General features: G+C 35.0%; 1 protein-coding gene across 1 annotated transcript in view; it reads left to right on the top strand.

Moving 5' to 3' along the window:
• fam184ab (family with sequence similarity 184 member Ab) overlaps window positions 1-25,208 on the top strand; it is a 151,859-nt gene that overhangs the window by 97,165 nt on the left and 29,486 nt on the right. The window contains exons 16-18 of the mRNA XM_016230859.1: window positions 3,039-3,251; window positions 15,311-15,464; window positions 16,784-16,911. Coding sequence (XP_016086345.1) covers window positions 3,039-3,251; window positions 15,311-15,464; window positions 16,784-16,911 — 495 coding nt within the window. The remainder of the gene's footprint in view (window positions 1-3,038; window positions 3,252-15,310; window positions 15,465-16,783; window positions 16,912-25,208) is intronic.

The raw sequence follows: 25,208 nt of genomic DNA, 5'->3' as shown, positions 1-25,208 counted from the left end.
ATCTATATTTATTTTTTTTATAATTAGATTTATATTTGTATTACTGATTACATTTTTTAAAAAAAATTTAATATATATTTATTTTAATCTGTCACTGCTGATCACTTTTGGGAAAATGTAACAAGTTACAATATTGTGTTTTTCAATAATTTATATGGAAATTAACTTGCATTTACATAACTGGTTCTCTTCTCCAGAGTGGGAGTGTGATACTTGGCTTGCTGGCAATTATTATATTAGAAATGCTATTTTTTGCTGTGAACACAGGATTTGGGCTAGTTTGCATGCTTTTTATTCAAGATCACAGGAGACATTGTTTCACACACCTCATGTGTGTGTGGCTTTCATGCCCCCAAATGTTACCAAAAAATTCATTTTTTTTTTTGTGGTTTTAGGCAATAGTTTTATGGCATTCGTACCTGTGGGGTCAAGGCTGGAAAAACTGTTACTTTGAGTCTCAAATTCAGTTATTTTTTTCCACTTTGCCATTTTTTAATTTTCAGCTTCAATACATAATTTGTCTCCTTTCATCATCATGAACTTTGTTGTTTTATTTACTTGTATATGTGTGTTGAGTGTTTGGCAGGCAACCGAGACCTCTTTCTTTCTCAGAGCTCTAAATGTGTCAGCAGCAGTGGCAAGATCTGTAGAGCTTATTGGAGAAGCGATTACAGCCACTGCAGAAACGTCTTGAGCCTCACCCATCAGCACTCTCTAGTGCACTAGATGCATCAGAGTGCATCACGTTATTTTGTGGTGGCTGCTGAGAAAAATCAGTTACACACAATTATATGTGGTGTTATCCTTCTGGTTCCAGACAACATTTTGGCACACCCAAATTTTTTCTGCAGATATGAATGATGCTTGAAATTGTGTAGCTTACTGAAGTGAAGTATGTTAATATTTTTCAAAAATCTTTATCTTAAAGACAATGAAATGGAAGTAGCAACAAATCTTTCCTTGTGTATTGTGAATTACATCCAAGTCAAAACAGGGAAAGATTATTATAGGCCGGGTGGAGTTTAGGCAAATTCTAAAACAAATATACTCAAAAAAAAAAAGTGAAATTTTTAATAAAACAACGATTATTGGAGTATGTTTTGCAAGAAAATACTATTTCAGTCTTTCTACTTCAAACTTTCACATTTTATTCCATGTGTAACTTGCCTTTTCTTTTTGTAATAGTGGAACTTGCTAGCAGTTTCTGAGTGAAAATTGTTTCTACAGCAGTTTTTTTTTCAGTGTAGTTTTAGTTCAGTTTCTGTATTTAGCAGATCTACATACGAGGTTTTGGCACCCCCCTCCATTTTTCCCCTGGTTTGGGGGAAAAAAAAGTATTGCAAACGGGTCAGAAGGATCTTATCTTTGGACCAGACATTCTAAAAGATCTTTTCATTGGCAGCAATGTAGAAATGCCCCGTGTTGGGGCCCCTGGGGACTGAACATGATTCAGTCATGATTTTTTTGACAAGTAAAGTTATGGCTTCAAGTTTTGCCATACCAAGCTCTTTTCACGATTTCCTCAAATGTAAAAATCTAGTTTTAACATGATGACTAGCGTTCATCTTTTTATTAGCATCAGCAGCGCACCGGCTGGGATATGAGCAGTGATATCCTGGGCATATTGAAACCACTTCCAGTCGGCTTGAAAATGAAATTATTCGCTGATGCGATGACAAGCGCAGCATCGGTTTATTGCCTTCACAAGTCTCGGATTGTTGGCGGGTATGACATGGAAAAACTCTCTCCCTGTCACCCTCCAGTCATAAGCGACTCCTCTAATGAGGCAAGCAGGCCAAAGAGTGGGCCGAAGCCACTGAAACCTCCAGTTCTATCAAATCAACTGGTGTGAGGAAAACGTATCTGGCGCCGATGTCTGACTTATCACCTCGTCCCAGACTAAGTCCTCATTGAGTCCTTGTAGACATGGCTGCTAGACACAGATCCACACCCACATACTCAACTCACAGCTCTATTCACAGAGGAAGACTAGAGCCAGTGTGTGTTTGCACACACAAGCCTGCTAACAGTTTGTGGAAATAGAAATGCTGTGACCATGAAAATGAATGAAGATTTTCAATCACTGCTACTTTTATGATCTCTTGTTTTAGTCTCTATAAGGAGCATGTTTTACACAGTTTAGCTAATTAGTGGTGCTTGCTAAGGGAAGCATCACTATTACTGTTGTTCTTACTTACAGGAATATTCGGGGTACAGTACATGCTAAGCTTAATTGACCGCATTTGTGGCATAATGTTGATTGTTGACAAAAATAATTAAGAATCATTCCTCATTTTCTTATAAAAAGAAAGATTATGTATAAATGTGAAGCTTACAATTTTATAAAACACTTTATTCATAATAATTTCTGTTAAAACGTATTATTTGAGCTGTACATCTGTTTAAATAATGTTTACTGTATTTTAGGGAGTTTTGCTTTTTAGGGTTTATTGCTTATGGCAGTTGGTGGTCATAAATTTTATTTTAGTGTTATTTATATACTGTTACAGTTTTAATAATATTTAGAATTAGCTTGAGTTTTTATATTTTCAGGGGGTTTTTTCCCTCCAGTTAGTATTTTTAGTGCTTTGACTTAAACTTACTTAGTTGCCAAGGCAACAATTCTGATTTTTGTTTAGTTTTTCATTGAATATTTAAATATTAATATATAACATTACACTTAGGCTTTATTTCAATAACAATTTTTCTTTCTTTTTTTGTTTTGTTTTAGTTAACTGTAATAACCCCATTCACCCCATTTGACCCCATTCACTTATGTACCTTTTAAGTACTTCACTGTAACCTTTTTTTTTTCTTTTTTAAGAAAATGAGGGACAAGTGGAAATGAATTTTTGTGGTAATCAACATCATTCCACAAATGCTGTCCATTGAGCATGAAACTCATAATAAGGTTCGATTAAGGTTAATGGTTCACAAGTATTGGTGTTTTTACTTGTACTTTTTTTTTTTCATATGCTTTCTTTTACCTGCAAAGTTGTTTTATTTTTCAACCGGCGTCTCCTGCTTCCTATGTTTAGATTTCCTTGCTGAAACAGAGCCTGGAGATGCAGCTTTCCCAATCCCAGCATTCCCTGCAGCAGCTGCAGGCACAGTTCAGTCAGGAGCGAGAGCACCTGGGACAGCAGCTGCAGGAAATGGAGCTGGAGCATCAGCGCAGGGAGCAGCGGCTGCAGGAAGCCCACTACTGCTCTATGCAGGACATGCAGGAAGCCCGCCAGCACGACCTCAAGGTAACCACAACAAAACAATCTCCCACCTGTCTTCATGCAGAGAGAGACCGCTCTGACCTATATGCATGCTCTTATCTTTTCCTTTCACCGCTTGACTCTCTGTTATTTGAGGTTTTATGACTCTGTGTTCCACATCCACTCTTATCTCAGCTTCAGACAACCCTCCTACAGACCATTCAGAGACTGTCTGAGCTGTGCTGTTTATAACACAATTTTTTTTGTTTCTGTAACAGTTTTAGTTTATATTTTAAAATGTCAAATTGTTTTAGTCAACAAAGATAACATTACATTGTGGTCAGTGTATTGTATTATGAGTAATATTTCAATGTTAATAATTAATATTATTAGGGTGTTGCATTATTAATATGTGTGACCCTGGACCACAAAGCCAGTCATAAGGGTACATTTTTCGAAATTGATATTTATACATCATCTAAAAGCTGAATAAATAAGCTTTCCATTGATGTATGGGTGTGTTAGGATAGAACAATATTTGGTCGAGATACAACTATTTGAAAATCTGGAATCTGAGGGTGCAAAAAAATCTAAATATTGAGAAAATCTCCTTTAAAGTTGTCAAAATGAAGTTCTTAGCAATGCATATCTTCATGGAACATGATCTTTACTTGATATCCTAATGTTCCCATTCAGTCAGTCACGTTCAACGTTACGTCAGTGACTGACGAATTGGGATCTCGCCCGAGAGCCCAATCACCTTCGAGTGTTAACTAAACAAGCCAATGACAGTTGGCGTGCGTGTTTCGCCACGCGCACCCCGCCCCGCAGCGCGGGTATAAAAGGAGAGCGCGTGCAAACGCACATCAGCTTTTCGCTTCGGAGCCGAGCCTTCTACAGGACGAATCTCCGCGAGTGTTCGAGAAACAGCTGGCGTTGGTGTGACGGCGTATCAGCGGGGGTTGCCATCCAGGCTGCTGAAACCTCGGCGGGCTGCAGCTTTCATTCTGCGGTCTCGCCGCGACCTCCCCTGGGCGCTTCAGCGCTCTCTCTAAAAGAGTGTTTCCAAAAATTCTAAAAGAGCTATTTCTAAAAGAGCTTCACGAGCGACGGGCGTCTTTTTAAAGATGGCTTCCCGCTCGTGCGTTTCTGGATGCGGTCGTTTCCTGCCTTCATCTGACGGTCATGATCACTGCCTCTCGTGCTTGGGCTTACAGCACGCTGAAGCAGCGCTCATGGATGAGTCATGTTCTCACTGCGGGAACATGACCATCGCGACATTGCGGTCCAGATACCTCCTCATTAAACGGGGGGGTATCCCCCTTGCCATGCCCCGCTCTAGCTCCTCTGGTTCTCGGAGGGCTACTTCGGTTCATGGTCAGGGAGACCTGAGGGTGACGGTGAGAGCTTCCCCGTCGAGTACGTCTCCGCGGGCCTCTCATTCCTCGAGCATGTCGCACCACCTGGTGCTTCCGGACGAGCGTGCTGGGTCCTCGGACAGGGCGGGGTCTAGCATCTTGTGCGGGGCACAGGCAGAGGACAGGATGTCGGTCGCTGCATCGTCGAGATACAACTATTTGAAAATCTGGAATCTGAGGGTGCAAAAAAATCTAAATATTGAGAAAATCTCCTTTAAAGTTGTCAAAATGAAGTTCTTAGCAATGCATATCTTCATGGAACATGATCTTTACTTGATATCCTAATGTTCCCATTCAGTCAGTCACGTTCAACGTTACGTCAGTGAGTCCAGGTGTGAAAAACTTGTTGCATCTTTCCCAAAAAGACTCATGGCTGTATTCGATCAAAAGGGTGCTTCTACTAAATACTGAGCAAAGGGTCTGAATACTTAGGACCATGTGATATTTCAGTTTTTCTTTTTTAATAAATCTGCAAAAATGTCAACAATTCTGTGTTTTTCTGTCAATATGGTGTGCTGTGTGTACATTAATGAGGAAAAAAAATTAACTTAAATGATTTTAGCAAATGGCTGCAATATAACAAAGACTGAAAAATTTAAGGGGGTCTGAATACTTTCCGTACCCACTGTATATATATATATATATATATATATATTATGTAAAGACAGTAGGATTATTGACAATAGGATTATTCAGCTACAAAGTTTATTTTCTCTGACCCTGTTTACAACTTGGTTTATTAAAATCTGTTTATATCGGTCCGATCACAAGGTTCTTTGAAATGAATCGCTTGTGTTACTTACATCAGCAAGGGTTAGATTATTTTGTTACAGTTTTATTTGTATCTGCTGCTTGGTGACGATCCATTTTCAGTCTTTGTGGATTGTGGATGAGACTTTATAGTGATTGTCAACCGTCTGACTACATGAGACCACATCCACTCCAACTTCTATTTGCTGCTCAAGCTCTTTTTCTTGTACAGAGCCAGCCAAGCAATTGCTGACCGGAATCCTTTCAGCCTATTTGTCCACTGGTGAAATTGTCCGTTAGCCCTGTTTGCCCTCCCGCAAGACCCTCTTTCAGTCCCCCAATAGATTTGATAGAGGTGAGGCAGATCTGCCACAGATCCAGCCCGGCCCACAGCACGTCTCTCAGGTCCTTCTCTTCCCCCTGTCCTGGAATAACCTGCTCACTCTCGGCTCTCCTGTCTGTGGGTTAGTAATGGCTGAGCGCTCGCTGTCACAGGCTGTATTGTCTGTTTTATCCAGTACCTGGCCCCTGACGACTTCAGGGGAGAGAAACTCTCACTCTGACTGGAAATGGTTACCTTGAGCTGGGCTGAAGTGGCTCCACACCGCAGGCCCGGGGATGGAGGCTGCGAGCGGGAGTAGACCGCTTGAATAACTGCTGATAAGTTGAGATTGACTCACCAAATGCAGCGTCAGTCAGAATCACAGGCTTCACTTCACTGTTTTAAAAAATAGTGGAAGCAGTTGGACTGCACAGGCTTGTAGTGATGTCACAAAAGGGCAAAGGCTTAGATTATGAATATTAATTAGGTCATGGACACATAATTTAATATGACTTCTTACAGCTTTCCAATATAATTATTCATGAGTTTTCAGCCTTTACAATCTCATATACATTCTCATATATATATATATATATATATATATATATATATATATGAAAAACATAAACAAGACTAAAAAGTCTTAAGTTGAAGCATTAAAATGACTAATTGGAAATAAATAAAGCAACTAAAACTGAATTAAACTAAAACTGAAACAAAAATAAAATTAATCAAAATATTAATATTTATTTCATTAGTTTTTAATTAAAAAACAAATTAATTGACAAAAGCACATAACAAAATGACTATGAATAATTACCATTTAATTGGTGCATATTGGATATGAAATATCAGACACAGTAGTAATTTGCATGTTGATGAGTTTCCCGGCAACACAGACAGATTTAAGATAGAATTAAGAGCAAGTGTGCAGTAATTGTGGTAAATATGAGTTTTACCCAGTTGCATACCATTAAAAGAAACCCTTTTCATGTCCTTGCTTCATTCATGTAATGAGTAGAGATCCAACAGAAGGCTTATGAAATCTCATTTAATAGCTTTATCAAAATATTAATATTTATTTCATTAGTTTTTAATTAAAAAACAAATTAATTGACAAAAGCACATAACAAAATGACTAAGGATTAAACACAAATTTAAAAGAAAACTGAAAATATATAAAAATAAATCTAACTCAAAATATGAATAAAAACTATAATAGTATATGAATAATACTAAAATAACACTGATGACAACCAAATGCCTTAATCTTTTTTTATTTTTTTGAAGGATAAGTCTCATTCAAGACATTTCAGAGAGAGAGAGTGAGAGTAAATAAATACAATATTAAATATAAATCATAAAATATAACATATAGTATAATATTAAATAAATTAAAAATTATAATAATAGTATTAAATAAATGATTTACATATAAAAATTGTATTAGAGAAATCTATGTATTTATTTTTTATTTGTTTAAAAAGAAAATATATATTGTTATACTATAATATTACAAAATCTCCCCAGTGTCCATAACTGACGGATATGGTCAGAACGTCTGTGCATTTATTTGCTGAATTTGGCTGGTTGAAATTGTCGCTATGCCAGTGGCTCGATTTACTGTTTATTTCAGCAAACTGCTGTGTAATGGATTTCATTGCTCCATGTCACAGCTGGTTTCTGAACACATTACGTGTGATAACACCAACTGACCTCTATTACTGATATACCCCACTGTCCAGGACAGGGCCACACCAGGCAGTAAGAACCTCAGCCACTAGCTGTCAATGGATGGAGAATGGAGGGAATTAGTTTATCTGCCAGTGATGCCATTAGGAAATATACACACAGAGGTGAACTGTTTTTGTTAACCCAGTGTGCCGCAGAGACCTGCTATTTTGCACTCTAATCTGATATCAAACTACTAACGAAAACCCTCCTAACCTAACGTTCAATCAAACAGCCTAACCTAACGTTTCAGTTATTCACATTGGCACTTTGTGTTTTTTGATTGATTTGTATCTTTTGCTATTTACTAATTTGTGTTTAAGCTGATTTTTACCAGCACACTTGCATGAACCGCTTTGAGAAACCTGATGTTAGTTGTGAAAGTTGGTGGTGCTTGACCGCTTGTGATGCTTGTGATGCTATTTAGGGATTTAGAATTCCATAAATAATGAATACTTGATTTCCCCACTTTAATTATGAACAGATTATTTCCAAAATTATATTCCAAAATTAAATCACTAAATAAATAATTAAAGAAACTATTAACTATACAATTAAACAGTTAATGAAACCATAAAAAGCATTATATTATTAATTTTTAAATCACCTAACTAATTTATTCAATTAATTATTATTAAATCGCCTAACAAATTAATAAATTGTATTTCATTTTAGCATTAGCTTATCATTACAAAATAAATAAAAATGTACAAAGTAATGCTAAAATGAAATGAACATTAATTTGTTTGTATTTCATTTTAGCATTATATCCATATTTAGTCATCATGAAAAAATGAAGTACAACAGGCATTTATGAGTTTTTTGATTTAATAATTAATGTATTGATTTTTATATTTTGTTAAGTGTTTTTTGCTAACAGTTTTGTATTTCACAATTTATTTCAATATTAAATGATTTAATTTTTGTAATTTGGTCCTTCGTATTTAATTAGATCTTCAAGCGAACTGAATAAAAATCACTCACTTGACACAACATACATTTCATATTTGGTTTTCATAATAATACTTTAATTTTAATTGTCAAAGTGTCAGCACGCGTGTTATAGCTGTGGTTATAGACATATGAATAATTACCATTTAATTGGTGCATATTGGATATGAAATATCAGACACAGTAGTAATTTGCATGTTGATGAGTTTCCCGGCAACACAGACAGATTTAAGATAGAATTAAGAGCAAGTGTGCAGTAATTGTGGTAAATATGAGTTTTACCCAGTTGCATACCATTAAAAGAAACCCTTTTCATGTCCTTGCTTCATTCATGTAATGAGTGGAGATCCAACAGAAGGCTTATGAAATCTCATTTAATAGCTTTCTGCTCCAGAGCACCATTATCTGAGGTAGACGTGCCGACACCAGGAGCCGATTTATTGACTTGTGTTTAATTATCATCAGCGGTTCAGTGTGATAATATCTCACACCAGCTGCATCAGCATCTCTCTCTCTCTCTCTGCTCACAAACGTCTCAGTATTGAGCATTTCTCTTCTGAAGTCAGGCGGATGAGCGCTCCTCTGCTGCTAATGGGTTCGGCAGCACTGCAGAGGAGAAAGACAGCCTCAGTCTCGTCAGAGTCAGAGACGAAAATGAGCGTGCAATTCCTCCGTCTGATATCTCGCTCAAGCAGGCAAAAAGATCCACCTCAGCTCTCTCCTATAAGCTTTTTGCTGATATCAAGCAGTGCTTTTTACCCGGCCGGAAAGAACAGGCCAAAATCCCGCAGCTGCCACAGTAGGTAAAAACGCTTGTGTGTGGCCATCCTCGACAGCACGCCGGCTGAAAGCATATGGACCTGATGAGTCACTCTGGCTAAAGGAGAAGAAATGTGAAGATACCTGGGGATTTCAGAGCTGCCTCTTTCTGCCCTCAGTTTGCTCTTTTCAAATGTGGCTCCTCTATACAATCTCAGAAAAAAAGGTACAAAATCTGTCACTGGGGCGGTACCTTTTCAAAAGGCACACCTTTGTATCTAAACAGTCCATATTGGTACCTTAAAGGTACATATTAGTACCTTAAGTGTACATATTAGTATCTAAAATGTACAAAAGTGCACCTTTTGAAAAGGTACTGCCCCAATGACAGCTTTTGTACCTTTTAGCCCATTTCTGAGACGGAATAAAAAATCAAATAGGTAATTGTGATATTTTTTATTTCACAATTTAGATTTTTTTTATCACAATATTAATTTATATCTCACAATTCAGACTTTTTTCTCACCATTCTTAGAGAAAATTACAGAATTTCAAGATATGAACTCAGATTTGCGAGATATAAACTAATAGAAAAAAAGAAAATCACAGGTTAGAGAAAAATGTCAGCATTATGAGACAAAGGGAACCTGTTTTGTGGTCCTTGAGTAGTCCTGACTCAAAGCATCATAAAAAACAGATTTCAGTGGAATGAAAACAGATAGTCTTTTATGAGAGGGTAAACTACATTAAGCGCCCACCAAAGCTAAATAAATCTCATTTGAGAAGACACGAGAGAGACATTTTATATCCTGCATCACCTGGCCATAGGGCAGCGGTGAGGCATATTGGGTTATAGCCACCTTTCAATGGTATTGATCACACAGTTTTCCCCCTACAGCCTCTAGTATATTCCTTTGGATATAATGTAAGGGTTTCTCAAACCTACTTTATTTATTTGAGAGTATTAGTTTTAATAGAGCATACACTGAAATGCTAGAAAATTGTATACTTGCTTGCCAATAATAAATAATAAAATATGTATTTTTAAGACTATATATATATATATATATATATATATATATACAGTGGGGAAAAAAGTATTTAGTCAGCCACCAATTGTGCAAGTTCTCCCACTTAAAAAGATGAGAGAGGCCTGTAATTTTCATCATAGGTATACCTCAACTATGAGAGACAAAATGAGAAAAAAAAATCCAGAAAATCACATTGTAGGATTTTCAAAGAATTTATTTGCAAATTATGGTGGAAAATAAGTATTTGGTCAATAACAAAATTTCATCTCAATACTTTGTTATATACCCTTTGTTGGCAATGACAGAAGTCAAACGTTTTCTGTAAGTCTTCACAAGGTTGTCACACACTGTTGCTGGTATTTTGGCCCATTCCTCCATGCAGATCTCCTCTAGAGCGTGAATGCTCCGCATACCCAGGCCATTTGAGAGAATAAATTTACGGGATTATTCATATAGCCTAAACATGATTATAAGTTGATCCCTTGTCATTTGAAATGTAACTTAAAGCTTAAAGAGTTAGGAATAAGCCTGTACAATCATTTATTTGCCAAACGGCAGTAATTGTCTTTAACTCTACGTCAGTTGCGGTTGCTTCCGGGCGAGCGGATTCTCCGCAGCTTTCTCGCCTCCGCTCTGTTGCTATGACTCGTCAGGATTGATGTGCATTCTCAGTGATTTGCAGGTCTGCGGCAGATTTAATGCACGAGGTAAGCTGTTCGCGAAGCGCTAGCCCAAGCGGGAAAATGTGCTGTTGCTGCCAGATCTCGATTGCCGAAAATCACATTGTGTTTGATGCAAAACCAACTCGACTAAATCAAAAGAAAAAAAACACTGTAACTGTATATTTTTGTTTTCTCAAGCAAAGCAAATTTTAAAAGTCCACAGAAAACATATCTTTTTACATTTTTGGTCATAGACAACGTATGTTGAAGATATACGACGTTATTGTCAACGTTATTGCCTAAGCGGTAAATATTTTTTTTTTTAAATAAAAACGTGGGCTATATAAAATTTTAATAATAACAAACATCATATTGTTCCCTTTGTTTTGCATATGCTCGTGCCGCTTACAGTTAAAGTCCTCCTCTGATTTTATTATTCTTTCAAAGGTTGCAACATTACTTTGCAATATTTTAAATATTTTTTGGTATTTTGCATGGTCTGTTATTAGTGTCACCCGGGTGGGAATTTTAACTCCTATTCAGTGTGAATAAAAAAATCATTTAGCTGATGCAGAGACATATAGAGCTTATCTGATCTTATCACTCAGCATACCCGGTTAAAAAAGTCACAGTTCACCACTGATATATATATTATGTATATTGTAAAATCACAACTTAACCATTGTCAAATCACTATACTGTGGTACATTTACCCCAAAATCACTAATATTTATATATATTATTTTAGCTTTATTTCAATTATTAGAAATGTTTTAATAGTTTTAATGTTAAAACATAAATTCACTGATATAATGCACTGGCTTATTGCTTTAATGTAGAAGACATAGTCAGTGTAACATAATATAGTAACCTAATAAAATAAAACATTATATGATATAATGAAACCTTTGCATTTATAGTGGGTTGTTTTCTGTACTGTTTGCGGGGGATTCTCTCATTAATCTGAAAACAGCGTGAGTGTGGAATCCTAAAATAACTCACTAATTAATGCACAAGCTTTATTGGCAGAGAAGAAGCGAAGTGTACTACTCAAGATTCATTTCTCGTAGCTACTTGAGGAGGTGAAAATGGCACTATGACATTAGAGTGGGAAGAGAATTGTGGAAAAAAACATCACAACTCTGTGTGTGTGTGTGTGTGACTGCTGTAGTCATTCAGATTAAAGATTTCTTCTGTGAATGTTTTTCTCAAGCATGTGTGTGCTATCCAGTTCAGGCTGCCGTGTCCCTGATAGTTGTCTGAATGACAGAAATGACCTGACCTTTTCAGTTTTACTGAGCCATCGGGCTGCAGGAGGAGAAAACTTGACCTTGCACAACTGACACCACATCCGTTTGATGCATGATGTTTCTTTAGCTAGCAAAAGATGTGTCAGTAACACACTTGACACAATATGGAACTTGAATGATTCATTGGTTAAAAAGTATAAGCAAAACTGAATATTTTTGGGTATCATTAGCCAACATTATTGCTCTGTTTTTAAACTTGTTGAGCTGCCTTTCTGGCTACTGCCTAGCACAACTTTAGCTGATAGAAGATAGTAGCACATAAATATTGGGTGAAATTAATGCCTTCCTGTAACCATCTCATAATTTTGGAACAGAAATTGGGAAAGATGTTTTGAACCTGTAGTGATCACATGCTTTCACAAATCCAGCTTTCAACAATTCTTCCTTGCATTCCCTCTTCTTCACCACCATCATTTCTTGTTTTTACATTACTTTAACTCATAAAAAAAAGTTAAGCAATTTCAACTTTTTAAAACATGTTATACCAGATTCAACTCATGTTTTTAGTCAATTGAATGTAATTTAAGTTGAAATCACTTACACAGCTAAGTTGATTGTACTTAAAATTAAGGAAGCAACTTTTTTATAGTGTATTTTATATATTATGTATTATATAGATCAATAGCACAAAGTTTCCTGTGAGGGGTAGGTTTAGGGGTAGGGCAATAGAATATATGGTCTGTACAGCATAAAAACCATTACGCCTATGGGATGTCCCCACTTTTCACAAAAACAAACCTGTGTGACCTAATTTCCAATCTTTGTGTGAATCCTGTTTTAAGTGTAATTACGCACACACACACACACACACACACACACACACACATATATATATATATATATATATATATTACCCAATATGTGTATGTGCTAAGTTCACAATTTACATTTTTAATTGATGTCAATATCTATAAATATGATTAAAATGATTCAAATATGATTCAAAATTATTAAAATATGCAATATTTTGAGAAAAGCTCAGGACTGTATGGTTTTAAATGAGTCATATTTAACAAATCTCTTCAAGACCACATGGTATGTTTTTCCGTGTCTCAGTTCAGCCCTGTTGATCTTCCCCATCAGCTGTTTTATTTTGATCTCTGCATTAAAACGGCTCAGTTTCCAGCACACTCCTACCAACTGGCTTGGTGCAGTCTGTGTTTACTGATGAATCATTTGGTCTAATTTGTGTCCCCTGTCATTCCCTAACTCACTTCCTGTCCCATCCGACCCCACTCTGCTGGATATCACTGACTCCAAAGAGGCTTTCAGTGGAGGCAGGTGCTCTGCCTTAGCCCTCATTATGTCAGTGTATCCCCAGCGCTCAAGCAGCTCCATTCTCTTAATCTAATTCAGGGTGCTATAATTTGCATTCCTCTAGCTAGGCGTTAGACAGCAACCATCCAAGATCCTTAACAAGCTTGCAGAGATGCTTAAGTGCCTTCTGATAGAGTCATAATTCCTGTGATTTTTGAGAAATATGTTATTTACGCACCTGTTGCAATTCTCATTCACCTTGTTGAAAAGACCTGCTTAGAATGCAGGTTTTTTGGTTTGGTTCTGGTCTAGCCATCCAGTTCACCAGAAGAATGTAGGTTAGGTGAATATGGTAAATTTGACCAATTTTGACATTGGTTGAGCAAGTTGTTGAGCAAGTTGGTCTTACTGTCTAAGCTAACAGTTTTTTGTTGATTAAACTGGTCAGTGTTAATGGTTTAAGTTTGAGGAAGCCTGTTCTTTCTGTGGTTAAGCAACCTGATGGAGGTCTTTATTTTATTTTATTTTAGAATTTAGTGTAGTGTTTTTTTAGTTTTTGTTGTTGTTGAGTATTAATAAGTTCTAAGTATTGTAACTTGTTTATACTATAAGCATATAGTGTTTGTGTATAATGAATTATATTTTATATTTAATATAATAATACTTTTGTAATTAATTATAGATTTGTTTTTTTACTACAAGCCTTTCCTCTCTGTCATTGAGCAAACAGATGGAGGTAATTTAGGTACTAATATACTTTTTTATTTTAGTATTAATAGGTTTGAAGTGTTAAACAACTATTTTAACTTATTTATGGTATTGTAAGTATATAGTATATGTTAGTATATGTGACCCTGGACCACAAAACCAGTTTTAAGTCGCTGGGGTATGATTGTAGCAATAGCCAAAAATACATTGTATGGGTCAAAATGATAGATTTTTCTTTTATGCCAAAAATCATTAGGACATTCATGTTCCATGAAGATATTTAGTAAATTTCCTACCGTAAATATATCAACTTAATTTTTGATTAGTAATATGCATTGCTAAAAACTTCATTTGGACAACTTTAAAGGCGATTTTCTCAATATTTAGATTTTTTTTTTCTAGATATATTAGATATTCAATATTCTAGATATTCAAATAGTTGTATCTCGGCCAAATATTGTCCGATCCTAACAAACCATACATCAATGGAAAGCTTATTTATTCAGCTTTGAGATTGTCTATAAATCTCAATTTCAAAAAAATTTACCCTTATGACTGGTTTTGTGGTCCAGGGTCACATATGTTTTATATATAAAAATGATATGTAAAAGTCTAAGTAAATATTTAGTATATGTTTTTTATATATTAAATAATATTTTCTTTTCCCCTGTTAAGTGTCAGCTAACATATTTAACTACAAGTTCTCATGCATCTTTTTTTTTTCTTACCGGTTTGTTGTTCTTCCAGGTAATGTTTTTGTCTTTTGACTTTTGAGCATCTAGTCCTGTATCCAAAGGTTTATGCTTACCATATATATTCAAATTATTTCTCTGCCATTTTTACTGCAAGCAGTAGCAAACTGTTTTGTGCAAAGGCTCCGAAGGGCAAGATAAAACATCATATTTGAAGTTTCTCCTTGAGTCTAGTTCCTCCATTATTTATTTTTCTGTTGTGTGTAGCAGCAAAAATGGGCAAGAAAAAAATCTCAATCCCCCCTGGTATACACAAATTGTCCTGGAAGGGCAACACATGAAAAAAAAAGTGTGTTTTTTTTTTTATTCTAATTGGTGCATGAGTGATATGAGAGACATGAACATATTATAATATTTTCATGAGTCAAATATACAGTTTATGTAGATTGTATGAGTCATGTACATTTGTCTACTCTAATGAACTAATCCATGTGTTGTGTTGTGTGTGTGTAGGAGCTTGAGGAACGGCTACGGCAGCAGCACCACATGGAGCTTCAGACTCTGCGGGAGGCTCACAGGCAGAACATCGAGACTCTGAAACAGCAGTCAGAGCAAGAGCTGCAGACCCTCCGCTTCGAACTGGAGGATGAGGGCAAGGCCATGCTGGGTAAAACAGCCACAAACACACACTGCAAAAACCCTTCAGAACATGTTTATTATTTACTCTTGGTCAAATGCAGTCTTTAGGACTGAATGTCTGCGCTATCATTTTGCAAGTGATGAAATCAGATCCATTTGCTGAGACAATGGAGTCAATATCTGTAATATCTATATGGGTTGCCATAGTGATGGCTTATGTGGCAGCAAGAGAGTAGCTGTCATGATGAAAAAAGAACAAAGCTGAATATTTGCCACTGCTTAAAGAAATCCCAATTGAAATGCCTGTTTAGATTTAAATGCATTTCCAAAGCTCATTCTAATATGATATCAATATATAATCAGGTTGGATCAGTATGTTAGGTTTATAAAAATCAAAACAAAAGAGAAGAATTCTTTTATTCTACAAAAAATAAAGAACAACAATTTTTGATGGGTGCTTCTTAATTTTTTATTATTATTATTATTATTATTGCATAATACAAATAACTAAACTGATTTAATGAAACAAGCAACTATATTTTTGTATATGAGACTTGGTTTGTCCAATGTTTCAGGAAATTAAAATGATGTTTTCTGTGTCAATTTCAAGTGGCAAATCTGGAAATATGATGCGGTCCAACACTGCATGATTTACAAAGTTCAAATTCAAATTTAATTTATTCAGCTTTATTAAAGTTTTATTAAAGTTGCTCGGTTACGCTGCAATTTTATGCTCACCTTAGCTTGAAAAATGCCCAAAACTCACAAAAATTGTGCCATATATCTGTCATGACTGGGTTTCATTGAGCTGGGAAAAATAAAACTAAAATAAGAAATAATACAGTAAACTATTTAAAATTTGCATCATTTTGTTAAATGACTTGTTGACTGCAGTTTCAAGAGACAATTGGAAATAAAAAGGTTTCCTTATTTGTCCTGTGCCATGTTAATGATTTAGCATTTTGTTGGTAATATTAATAAATGTTTGATTTAAAGTACGTTTGCATTTACTTTGTACACTAAGCAGTGTTGGTACTAGATGTCGAATGGAAAACCTCAGAGTCCTGAAGCAAAACCAGTGGAGTTCTACAGCTCTAATTATAGCCCAGTCTCTTTGAAATAAGGTATCATTGGAAGAAACTGGAAAGGAGCATAATGAGGGAGCGCTGACAGGAAATTGCAGGTGGAGGAATGAGTGTCACTTCCATTTCCACCTGTGACATTTATGCTTTAGGGAGAGTTGGAGATGAGTGGTTTTTAATTCATCTCCAAACAGCAGATCATCTCCCTGGAATAGTCTTGTTTTTCATTCCCTATGTCTCTCTCTTTCTCTTGTTCTCCTCTCAGCATCCCTGCGTTCCGAGCTGAACCATCTTCACGCATCAGCCATTGAACATATGCGTCAAACCCATCAACAGGAAACAGTGGCTGCCAAACAGGAACTGGAGAACGCTCTGGAAAAGAGCAGAGTAAAGGTAAACTCTATCCACAGCAGGGTTATTATATTTCACAAGTATATATTTTGCACACAGTGTATTATTGGGGTTTCATCGATTTTAGATTTGCCCATACAGGTCACGTACAAAAAGCTGTAATAGTTTTTTTTGCATTTCAATCAAATGCCATCCTCCTCTCTAATTTGCCGTTTCTTTTTGCCAGAATACACACTGCCGTTCGAAAATGTTTTTTAAAGAAATCTCTTATGTTTGCATAGACTGCATTTATACAGTTAAAATACTTTAATACTGTGAAATATTATTACAATTTAAAATTGGTGTTATATTTTAAAATATATGTGATGGCAAAGCTGAATTTGGAATTTGGAACATTTTTGTTTCAGGATTCTTTGATGAATAGAAAGTTAAAAGGACAGAATTTATTTGAAATATGAATGTTTTGTAATGTTACAGTATAAATGCCTTTGCTGTCACAACATTTTATCAAATTTAATGCATCCTTTTTGAATAAAAGTATTAATTTCTTTTGAAAAAAAAAACGTTTAAATGGTAGTGTAGATGCATTCAATACATTAATTCAAAGTATGTAATCTTTTTTTTTTTGTCGTATTTAGTATTCATTCACGTTGTAGTACACATTTATATTTTATGTCTTTTTAAATTATTATATAAACAAATGATCTGCGAGTTTCAGTATTGTCGCTGTATAAACTGTACTAGCTTCTCTACCGGTGTATTCCCATCATTCCCCGACTGTCTCCTACAGTCCTATTGTCTCTTAATCGAGATTAACAGTAAGTACAGTAAGTGGATGCTTTTCCAAGAAAGGACAAATCAATAGCGTTCTGCCAACAGTTGGCTGCTATGAAAGAAAAGGACCTTAATAAATCCTCTTGTCATCTGGCTCATGTATAAGATGACAGTTGAACAAAAGAAATGCTGACGGGATTGTTGGCCAAGCAACTGAAAGGTTGTACAATTTGAGTCTTAAATGCAGACCTCAGGCTAAAATGTGTCTATGAAACGCACATACACAAACCCGCAGAATCAAACTGCAAAGCACTTTTGCATCTCAGTAATGGCCTGTGACTGAAGTAAAATGGCACTTTCTGTGTATTTGCACTCCATTTTTATCTGTTCATCTGAAAAGTCATGAGATTTTGCTCTTCAGTTCAGTAGGTTAGCATGTGTCTTATGAAATACTTTGTAATATGTATTATAATGTTTTTGGCAAATCGGCACCCCCAGGTGACAGTGGTCTTTATTTTAGTAGCACCATATCAATACTAATTGACTCAAAACTGTCTTGTGAGAACTTGCCTAATGTCCCACAGACAATAGCAGAGGTCAAAGGGCAAACTCAGTGTGATCTTTGCTAAAGAGAGGCTGTGAACTGAAAACAGCATCAGTGTAGTTCAGCTCTCTCAGGAGTTGCACTGCACTGCTGGCGTCGGGAAGAAATCTATTTTTGCTAAGCATTTATTAAGCGTTTCCAGCCTCGGTGCGTCATACATCACCCAGGAATGACAAATGAGCATAGGCGGAAAGCACAGATGCACGTTTTTTGGGTCAAACTGTGAATATTTGTGTCTTGTGAGATTAGAATTGTTTCATGTGCGTCTACAATCAAACTGCGGCATCTGTCTCGAGGACACGGTTGACTTTGTTGGGTTGAGTTTTCTGTAATACCCTCACATACTCTCAGTAACATCCTTTACATCATAAGGCTGGGAAAAAAAGTGTTTAACCTTCCCCCAAGACTCCTGCCGATCCCATTGGTTATGACAGCACAGGCAGATGTGTCATGAAAGAGCCGTGAGAAACATGGGTTTATGTTTTCTAGTTCAAGTCATTGTAACAGAAGGTGTAAAAATTGCTTTGACAGTTCATTTGAAAAATGCACTAGATGTGAGAACATTTAAATGAACTAGTTGTTTTGTTTTGTGTTTTGTGTTTTGTTTCTAGTTCAAGTCATTGTAACAGAAGGTGTAAAAATTGCTTTGTCAGTTCATTTGAAAAATGCACTAGATGTGAGAACATTTAAATGAACTAGTTGTTAGATAGATAGATAGATAGATAGATAGATAGATAGATAGATAGATTTATATTTTAATTTAGCTTCTATTTTTATTTCACTTTTAATTATTTTAGTACTTTAAATTTAAATTTAGTAGTTTTTTGTTAAATAATTTAATTTGACTATTTTGTTTTATTTTTTAGTTTATTTATTTATTTTTGATGCGCCAGTGAATTTAAGGCTGCAATGAAATATCTATTTAAGGTAACAACTGTATTTTCAAGGCCGATGATGCATGGGTGGATGGTTAGATGGATAGATGGATGGATAAATAGATATGTCATTTTTATTCGTTTTTTTTTTCTATTTAGCTTCTATTTTTTCACTTTCAGTTTTAGTAATTTTAATACAAAAACTTATTTATATCAGTTAGATGCCAACATTTCTCGTTTTGATCAAGAGTTTTCTTCTAATATTTACATTTTTGTTAATTACTAAAAATGATTTTTAATCGTTTTAGTTAACAATAGCAACAATGCCCTAAACCATTTACAGATGCGTATTTCTATGTTTAATTTAGGTTTAGTTTTTTTTTTTTAGGTTCAATAAGAAATAGCAGATCCATTCAGCATACTGACAGGTGTTAAAAGCGTGTTTGAAGTCAGTAACAGAGACTCGCTGGAATTCTGTGGGGGTTTCCAAGAATCACTTTGCTCATACTGCATAACAGAATTCTCTCTTTCTCTTCGCCCACACTCTCTCTCCATTTTTGTCTTATTGTTAAATGTTCCCCAGTGACAGTTAAGTTTAATGAGCTGCGTATGATGTGCTGGTCAAAGCCACAATGCAAAGAATTGAGTTTTACCTCGAATGAGAGTTCCTGATGGACTCTCATATGATTTATAACTGGCTTGAGATCAGATTTGTCCCCTGGCTGTTAATATTTGAATTGATAGATAGATAGATAGATAGATAGATAGATAGATAGATAGATAGATAGATAGATAGATAGATAGATAGATAGATAGATAGATTTATATTTTAATTTAGCTTCTATTTTTATTTCACTTTTAATTATTTTAGTACTTTAAATTTAAATTTAGTAGTTTTTTGTTAAATAATTTAATTTGACTATTTTGTTTTATTTTTTAGTTTATTTATTTATTTTTGATGCGCCAGTGAATTTAAGGCTGCAATGAAATATCTATTTAAGGTAACAACTGTATTTTCAAGGCCGATGATGCATGGGTGGATGGTTAGATGGATAGATGGATGGATAAATAGATATGTCATTTTTATTCGTTTTTTTTTTTCTATTTAGCTTCTATTTTTTCACTTTCAGTTTTAGTAATTTTAATACAAAAACTTATTTATATCAGTTAGATGCCAACATTTCTCATTTTGATCAAGAGTTTTCTTCTAATATTTACATTTTTGTTAATTACTAAAAATGATTTTTAATAGTTTTAGTTAACAATAGCAACAATGCCCTAAACCATTTACAGATGCGTATTTCTATGTTTAATTTAGGTTTAGTTTTTTTTTTTTAGGTTCAATAAGAAATAGCAGATCCATTCAGCATACTGACAGGTGTTAAAAGCGTGTTTGAAGTCAGTAGCAGAGACTCGCTGGAATTCTGTGGGGGTTTCCAAGAATCACTTTGCTCATACTGCATAACAGAATTCTCTCTTTCTCTTCGCCCACACTCTCTCTCCATTTTTGTCTTATTGTTAAATGTTCCCCAGTGACAGTTAAGTTTAATGAGCTGCGTATGATGTGCTGGTCAAAGCCACAATGCAAAGAATTGAGTTTTACCTCGAATGAGAGTTCCTGATGGACTCTCATATGATTTATAACTGGCTTGAGATCAGATTTGTCCCCTGGCTGTTAATATTTGAATTAAATAAATCGATTCTGAGTCTTACAGGCACATTCCCTTCTTTATTTTGCAAGTTAGCACCGCGGTCATATGGTCTTTATGACAGCATTATGAATTGTTCTGTTTATATGCGTTAAAGGTACAATAGTACAAACATGATAATTTCATCCACATGCTCGTTTGGCAGCTCAATAAGTGATCCAATGACTCCCTGGGGTCTGGTTCCTCTAAACGAGTGTCTGCGTTCACAAGATGCACAGTATTTATTAAAGCCCATGCTGCTGTGCTGTGCTCCTGCACCATGAATCTCTCGGCCGATGGATAACCATTAACGCTATCTTACACGGGTCGCCACTTTTTCTGACATCGCTGATTTGCAGTCAGTAATAAACGTGCTTCTCCACGGCTGGTGAGGTGGCTGTATGAAGACTGAGAGAAAAAGGATCCAAGAAATCAAACACTCCCCAGCAAGGCTACATCTCTGACTATTCAGTGCTTTTCTCTGGCACAATAATACAATGTATTTTCATTTTCTTACTCTGTGGGCTTTTTTCAGCAAATATTAATGTATTTGATTCTTTGTAGTTCATGTGATTAATCAGAATTCCATGTAATTCATTTGATTACCACTTTAAATCACTTGACAGTAGTAAAAAGTTCAAAGAGCTTTTGTGCAAAGCAATTACCAAGCATTTGCTCGGAGAACTGACTAAAAATGCACTAAAAGTCTCATTCGGTAAAAGACTATTTCCATCTTAGACTAAAAAAATAAGTACATAAAAAGGTATCTTTATTGTGCATAATTGTCACTTTTATATCTCACAATTGCAACTTTATTATATGTAAATTTTAATTTAAATGGCATGTTTTAATATCTCACAGTTTGACTGTATGTCTCCCGATGACTTAACGATTCACAATTGCAACTATTTTTTGTTTGTTTTTATCTCCCAGTGTGACTTAATATCTCATTATTTTCAGCTTTTAGACATGACCTTTTATCTAATGAAGTTATAATTTACAATAAGACCTCTCACAATATTACAAAATATTTCACAATGACGATGATGACTTTTTATCTCATTAAGTGATGATCATATTTTACAGTATAACCTTTTTCTCTCAAAATGTGACTTAATATTTCACAATTGTGACTTTTTATCTTCACAAGTAACTTTAATGTATCACTGTTTTGTCTCTTTTTTCTCTCATAATTATGACTTTTTGTCTCATTATGTGATTTAATATCTCCCAATATGTCCGTATTTCTCACAAATATTACTTATCTCAATTATCAAACTTTATTTCTCATAATTGAAACTTTTTTTAATCTCCCAAAGTGGCTTAATATCTCACTCTCATAATAGTAACTTTTTATCTTATGAAGTGATCATGTTTTACAATATGAATTCTTTCACATTTCACAATTATTACATTATTTCTCATACGTAATTTTTTTTCTCATTAAATAATAATATTTTGATGTATTGCCATATTTCTCACAATGACTTAATATCTTACAATTATAGCGTTTTGTCTTCCAAAGTGACTTAATATCTTACTATTTTGTCTCTTATTCCTCATAATTCAACTTTGTATCTCATAAAGTTATTTTAATATCGCACACTGGCTTTATACCTTACAATGAGATTCAATATTTCATAATATAACTTTATTTCCTTCGATTGCAGCCTCCAACTTTATTTTGCATAATTAGGACTTTAATATCTCACAGTGTGATCTAAAATCTTCCATTTTTGACTTTATTTCTCATAACTCTGATTTTTATTTCACAATTGAATATATATGCGACTTCATTTCTTATGCTAATCTCACAATTGCCTGTTTAGTTTGAGGTGGAAACAGGTTTCTACAGTATGTAAATATGTGTGTTGGGTAACTTAAATAACTCTTCTGTGGTTTAATCATATATGTGGTTGAATAACTCTTATCCCGCTATAGTGCAACCATGAGCCCTCATTCCTCCCGTCTCTCTTCTGTGACCTGTGCGGCTCCCCCTCGATCGACAAGCTTTTGATCAGCAGCACACTGAAATTCAGCCTCTCTCAGGGCTTTCTGGGTACTATGCCCAGGAGAGCAGAGCTCCACACATGCTCCCAGACACCTGCTAATCAGCCTCCTCTCATCTGTCTGCATGCCTCCTGGCCTGGGCCAACATTAATGATGCTTACATTATCCTATGCATTGAAGTACTCTTCCAAGGAGACATTAAGGTGCCTCGGTCTTTAATGGAAAAGGTCAGAGATTATACCCTTTCTACTTCAGGCATAAGAGCTGAAAGGTTTCAGCAGGCCTCTTTTCGCACGTTCGAACGAGCGCTGGACTTTTAAAGCCGCGTCTCTTCAGGGAACGGGCCTAAAAAGGTATCTTTATTGTGCATAATTGTCACTTTTATATCTCACAATTGCAACTTTATTATATGTAAATTTTAATTTAAATGGCATGTTTTAATATCTCACAGTTTGACTGTATGTCTCCCGATGACTTAACGATTCACAATTGCAACTATTTTTTGTTTGTTTTTATCTCCCAGTGTGACTTAATATCTCATTATTTTCAGCTTTTAGACATGACCTTTTATCTAATGAAGTTATAATTTACAATAAGACCTCTCACAATATTACAAAATATTTCACAATGACGATGATGACTTTTTATCTCATTAAGTGATGATCATATTTTACAGTATAACCTTTTTCTCTCAAAATGTGACTTAATATTTCACAATTGTGACTTTTTATCTTCACAAGTAACTTTAATGGATCACTGTTTTGTCTCTTTTTTCTCTCATAATTATGACTTTTTGTCTCATTATGTGATTTAATATCTCCCAATATGTCCGTATTTCTCACAAATATTACTTATCTCAATTATCAAACTTTATTTCTCATAATTGAAACTTTTTTTAATCTCCCAAAGTGGCTTAATATCTCACTCTCATAATAGTAACTTTTTATCTTATGAAGTGATCATGTTTTACAATATGAATTCTTTCACATTTCACAATTATTACATTATTTCTCATACGTAATTTTTTTTCTCATTAAATAATAATATTTTGATGTATTACCATATTTCTCACAATGACTTAATATCTTACAATTATAGCTTTTTGTCTTCCAAAGTGACTTAATATCTTACTATTTTGTCTCTTATTCCTCATAATTCAACTTTGTATCTCATAAAGTTATTTTAATATCGCACACTGGCTTTATACCTTACAATGAGATTCAGTATTTCATAATATAACTTTATTTCCTTCGATTGCAGCCTAATATTTCACAATTTTAACTTTATTTTGCATAATTAGGACTTTAATATCTCACAGTGTGATCTAAAATCTTCCATTTTTGACTTTATTTCTCATAACTCTGATTTTTATTTCATAATTGAATATATATTCGACTTCATTTCTTATGCTAATCTCACAACTGCCTGTTTAGTTTAAGGCGGAAACAGGTTTCTACAGTATATAAATATGTGTGTTGGGTAACATAAATAACTCTTCTGTGGTTTAATCATATATGTGATTGAATAACTCTTATCCCGCTATAGTGCAACCATGAGCCCTCATTCCTCCCGTCTCTCTTCCTATACCAACCTAATTAAGTACTAAAATCTGTTTTATAATGCACTGACAACCACTTAGTAAAATAGGGACAAACCGAGCAATTGGGTCAAAACAGCCCAATTGCTGGGTTTGTCCCTATTTTACCCAGCACTGGGTTGTATTTAACCCAGCATTGTTTAGAGTGTAATAGATAGAAGGTACAAAACACTATCAAGGTAACAAACATGACATGAATCTAATGCAATAAACATTAATTTAGCAACATAAAACCCCAATGTACATAAATGATTAGAAAAAAACTAAGAAACTTTATTATTAAATGTTTCACAGGGAATTCTGGGAATGTCAATTTACAGTTTTTTGCTGTAAATTATAAGAAGACGTTCTTTCACTTTTAAAGTCTGTATATTTAACAGTATTTTATTGTAAAATTACATGAAATGTCTTGTTAGGTCTATTAAAGTTTTTCACTATATATAGTAAAGGAACTGACAATAAAATTACAGTGCAGCTGTAAAAAAAAAAAAAAAAAAGTCTGACTCTAAATATATAATCAGTGTCAGAGAGAGAGTCGGGCCGCCGTGTGCTCCAGGCGCTGCTCCTGTGTTCTGCTGGAGGCACAGTCTTGAGTTGTGTAAATGAAAATCTCACAGGCAGACCCCTGACAGCTCTGCTCCAGAACATTGACATCACACATACATCCAGTGAGCGGTCAGGGAATAAAGACCAACACACACCTGAGTCCAAGCACATAATGCAACAACTGCAGGAAGAGCAGATGTTTTGTTGACAAGCTGTTGTTATACAGGAGGCTCAGCTACATTCTT

Source organism: Sinocyclocheilus grahami, unplaced genomic scaffold, assembly GCF_001515645.1.
Source record: "Sinocyclocheilus grahami isolate Dianchi unplaced genomic scaffold, SAMN03320097.WGS_v1.1 scaffold378.1, whole genome shotgun sequence".
NCBI lineage: Eukaryota > Metazoa > Chordata > Actinopteri > Cypriniformes > Cyprinidae > Sinocyclocheilus > Sinocyclocheilus grahami.
The sequence above is the reverse complement of the archived record's forward strand: the minus strand, read 5'-3'. Positions and strand labels throughout refer to the sequence as shown.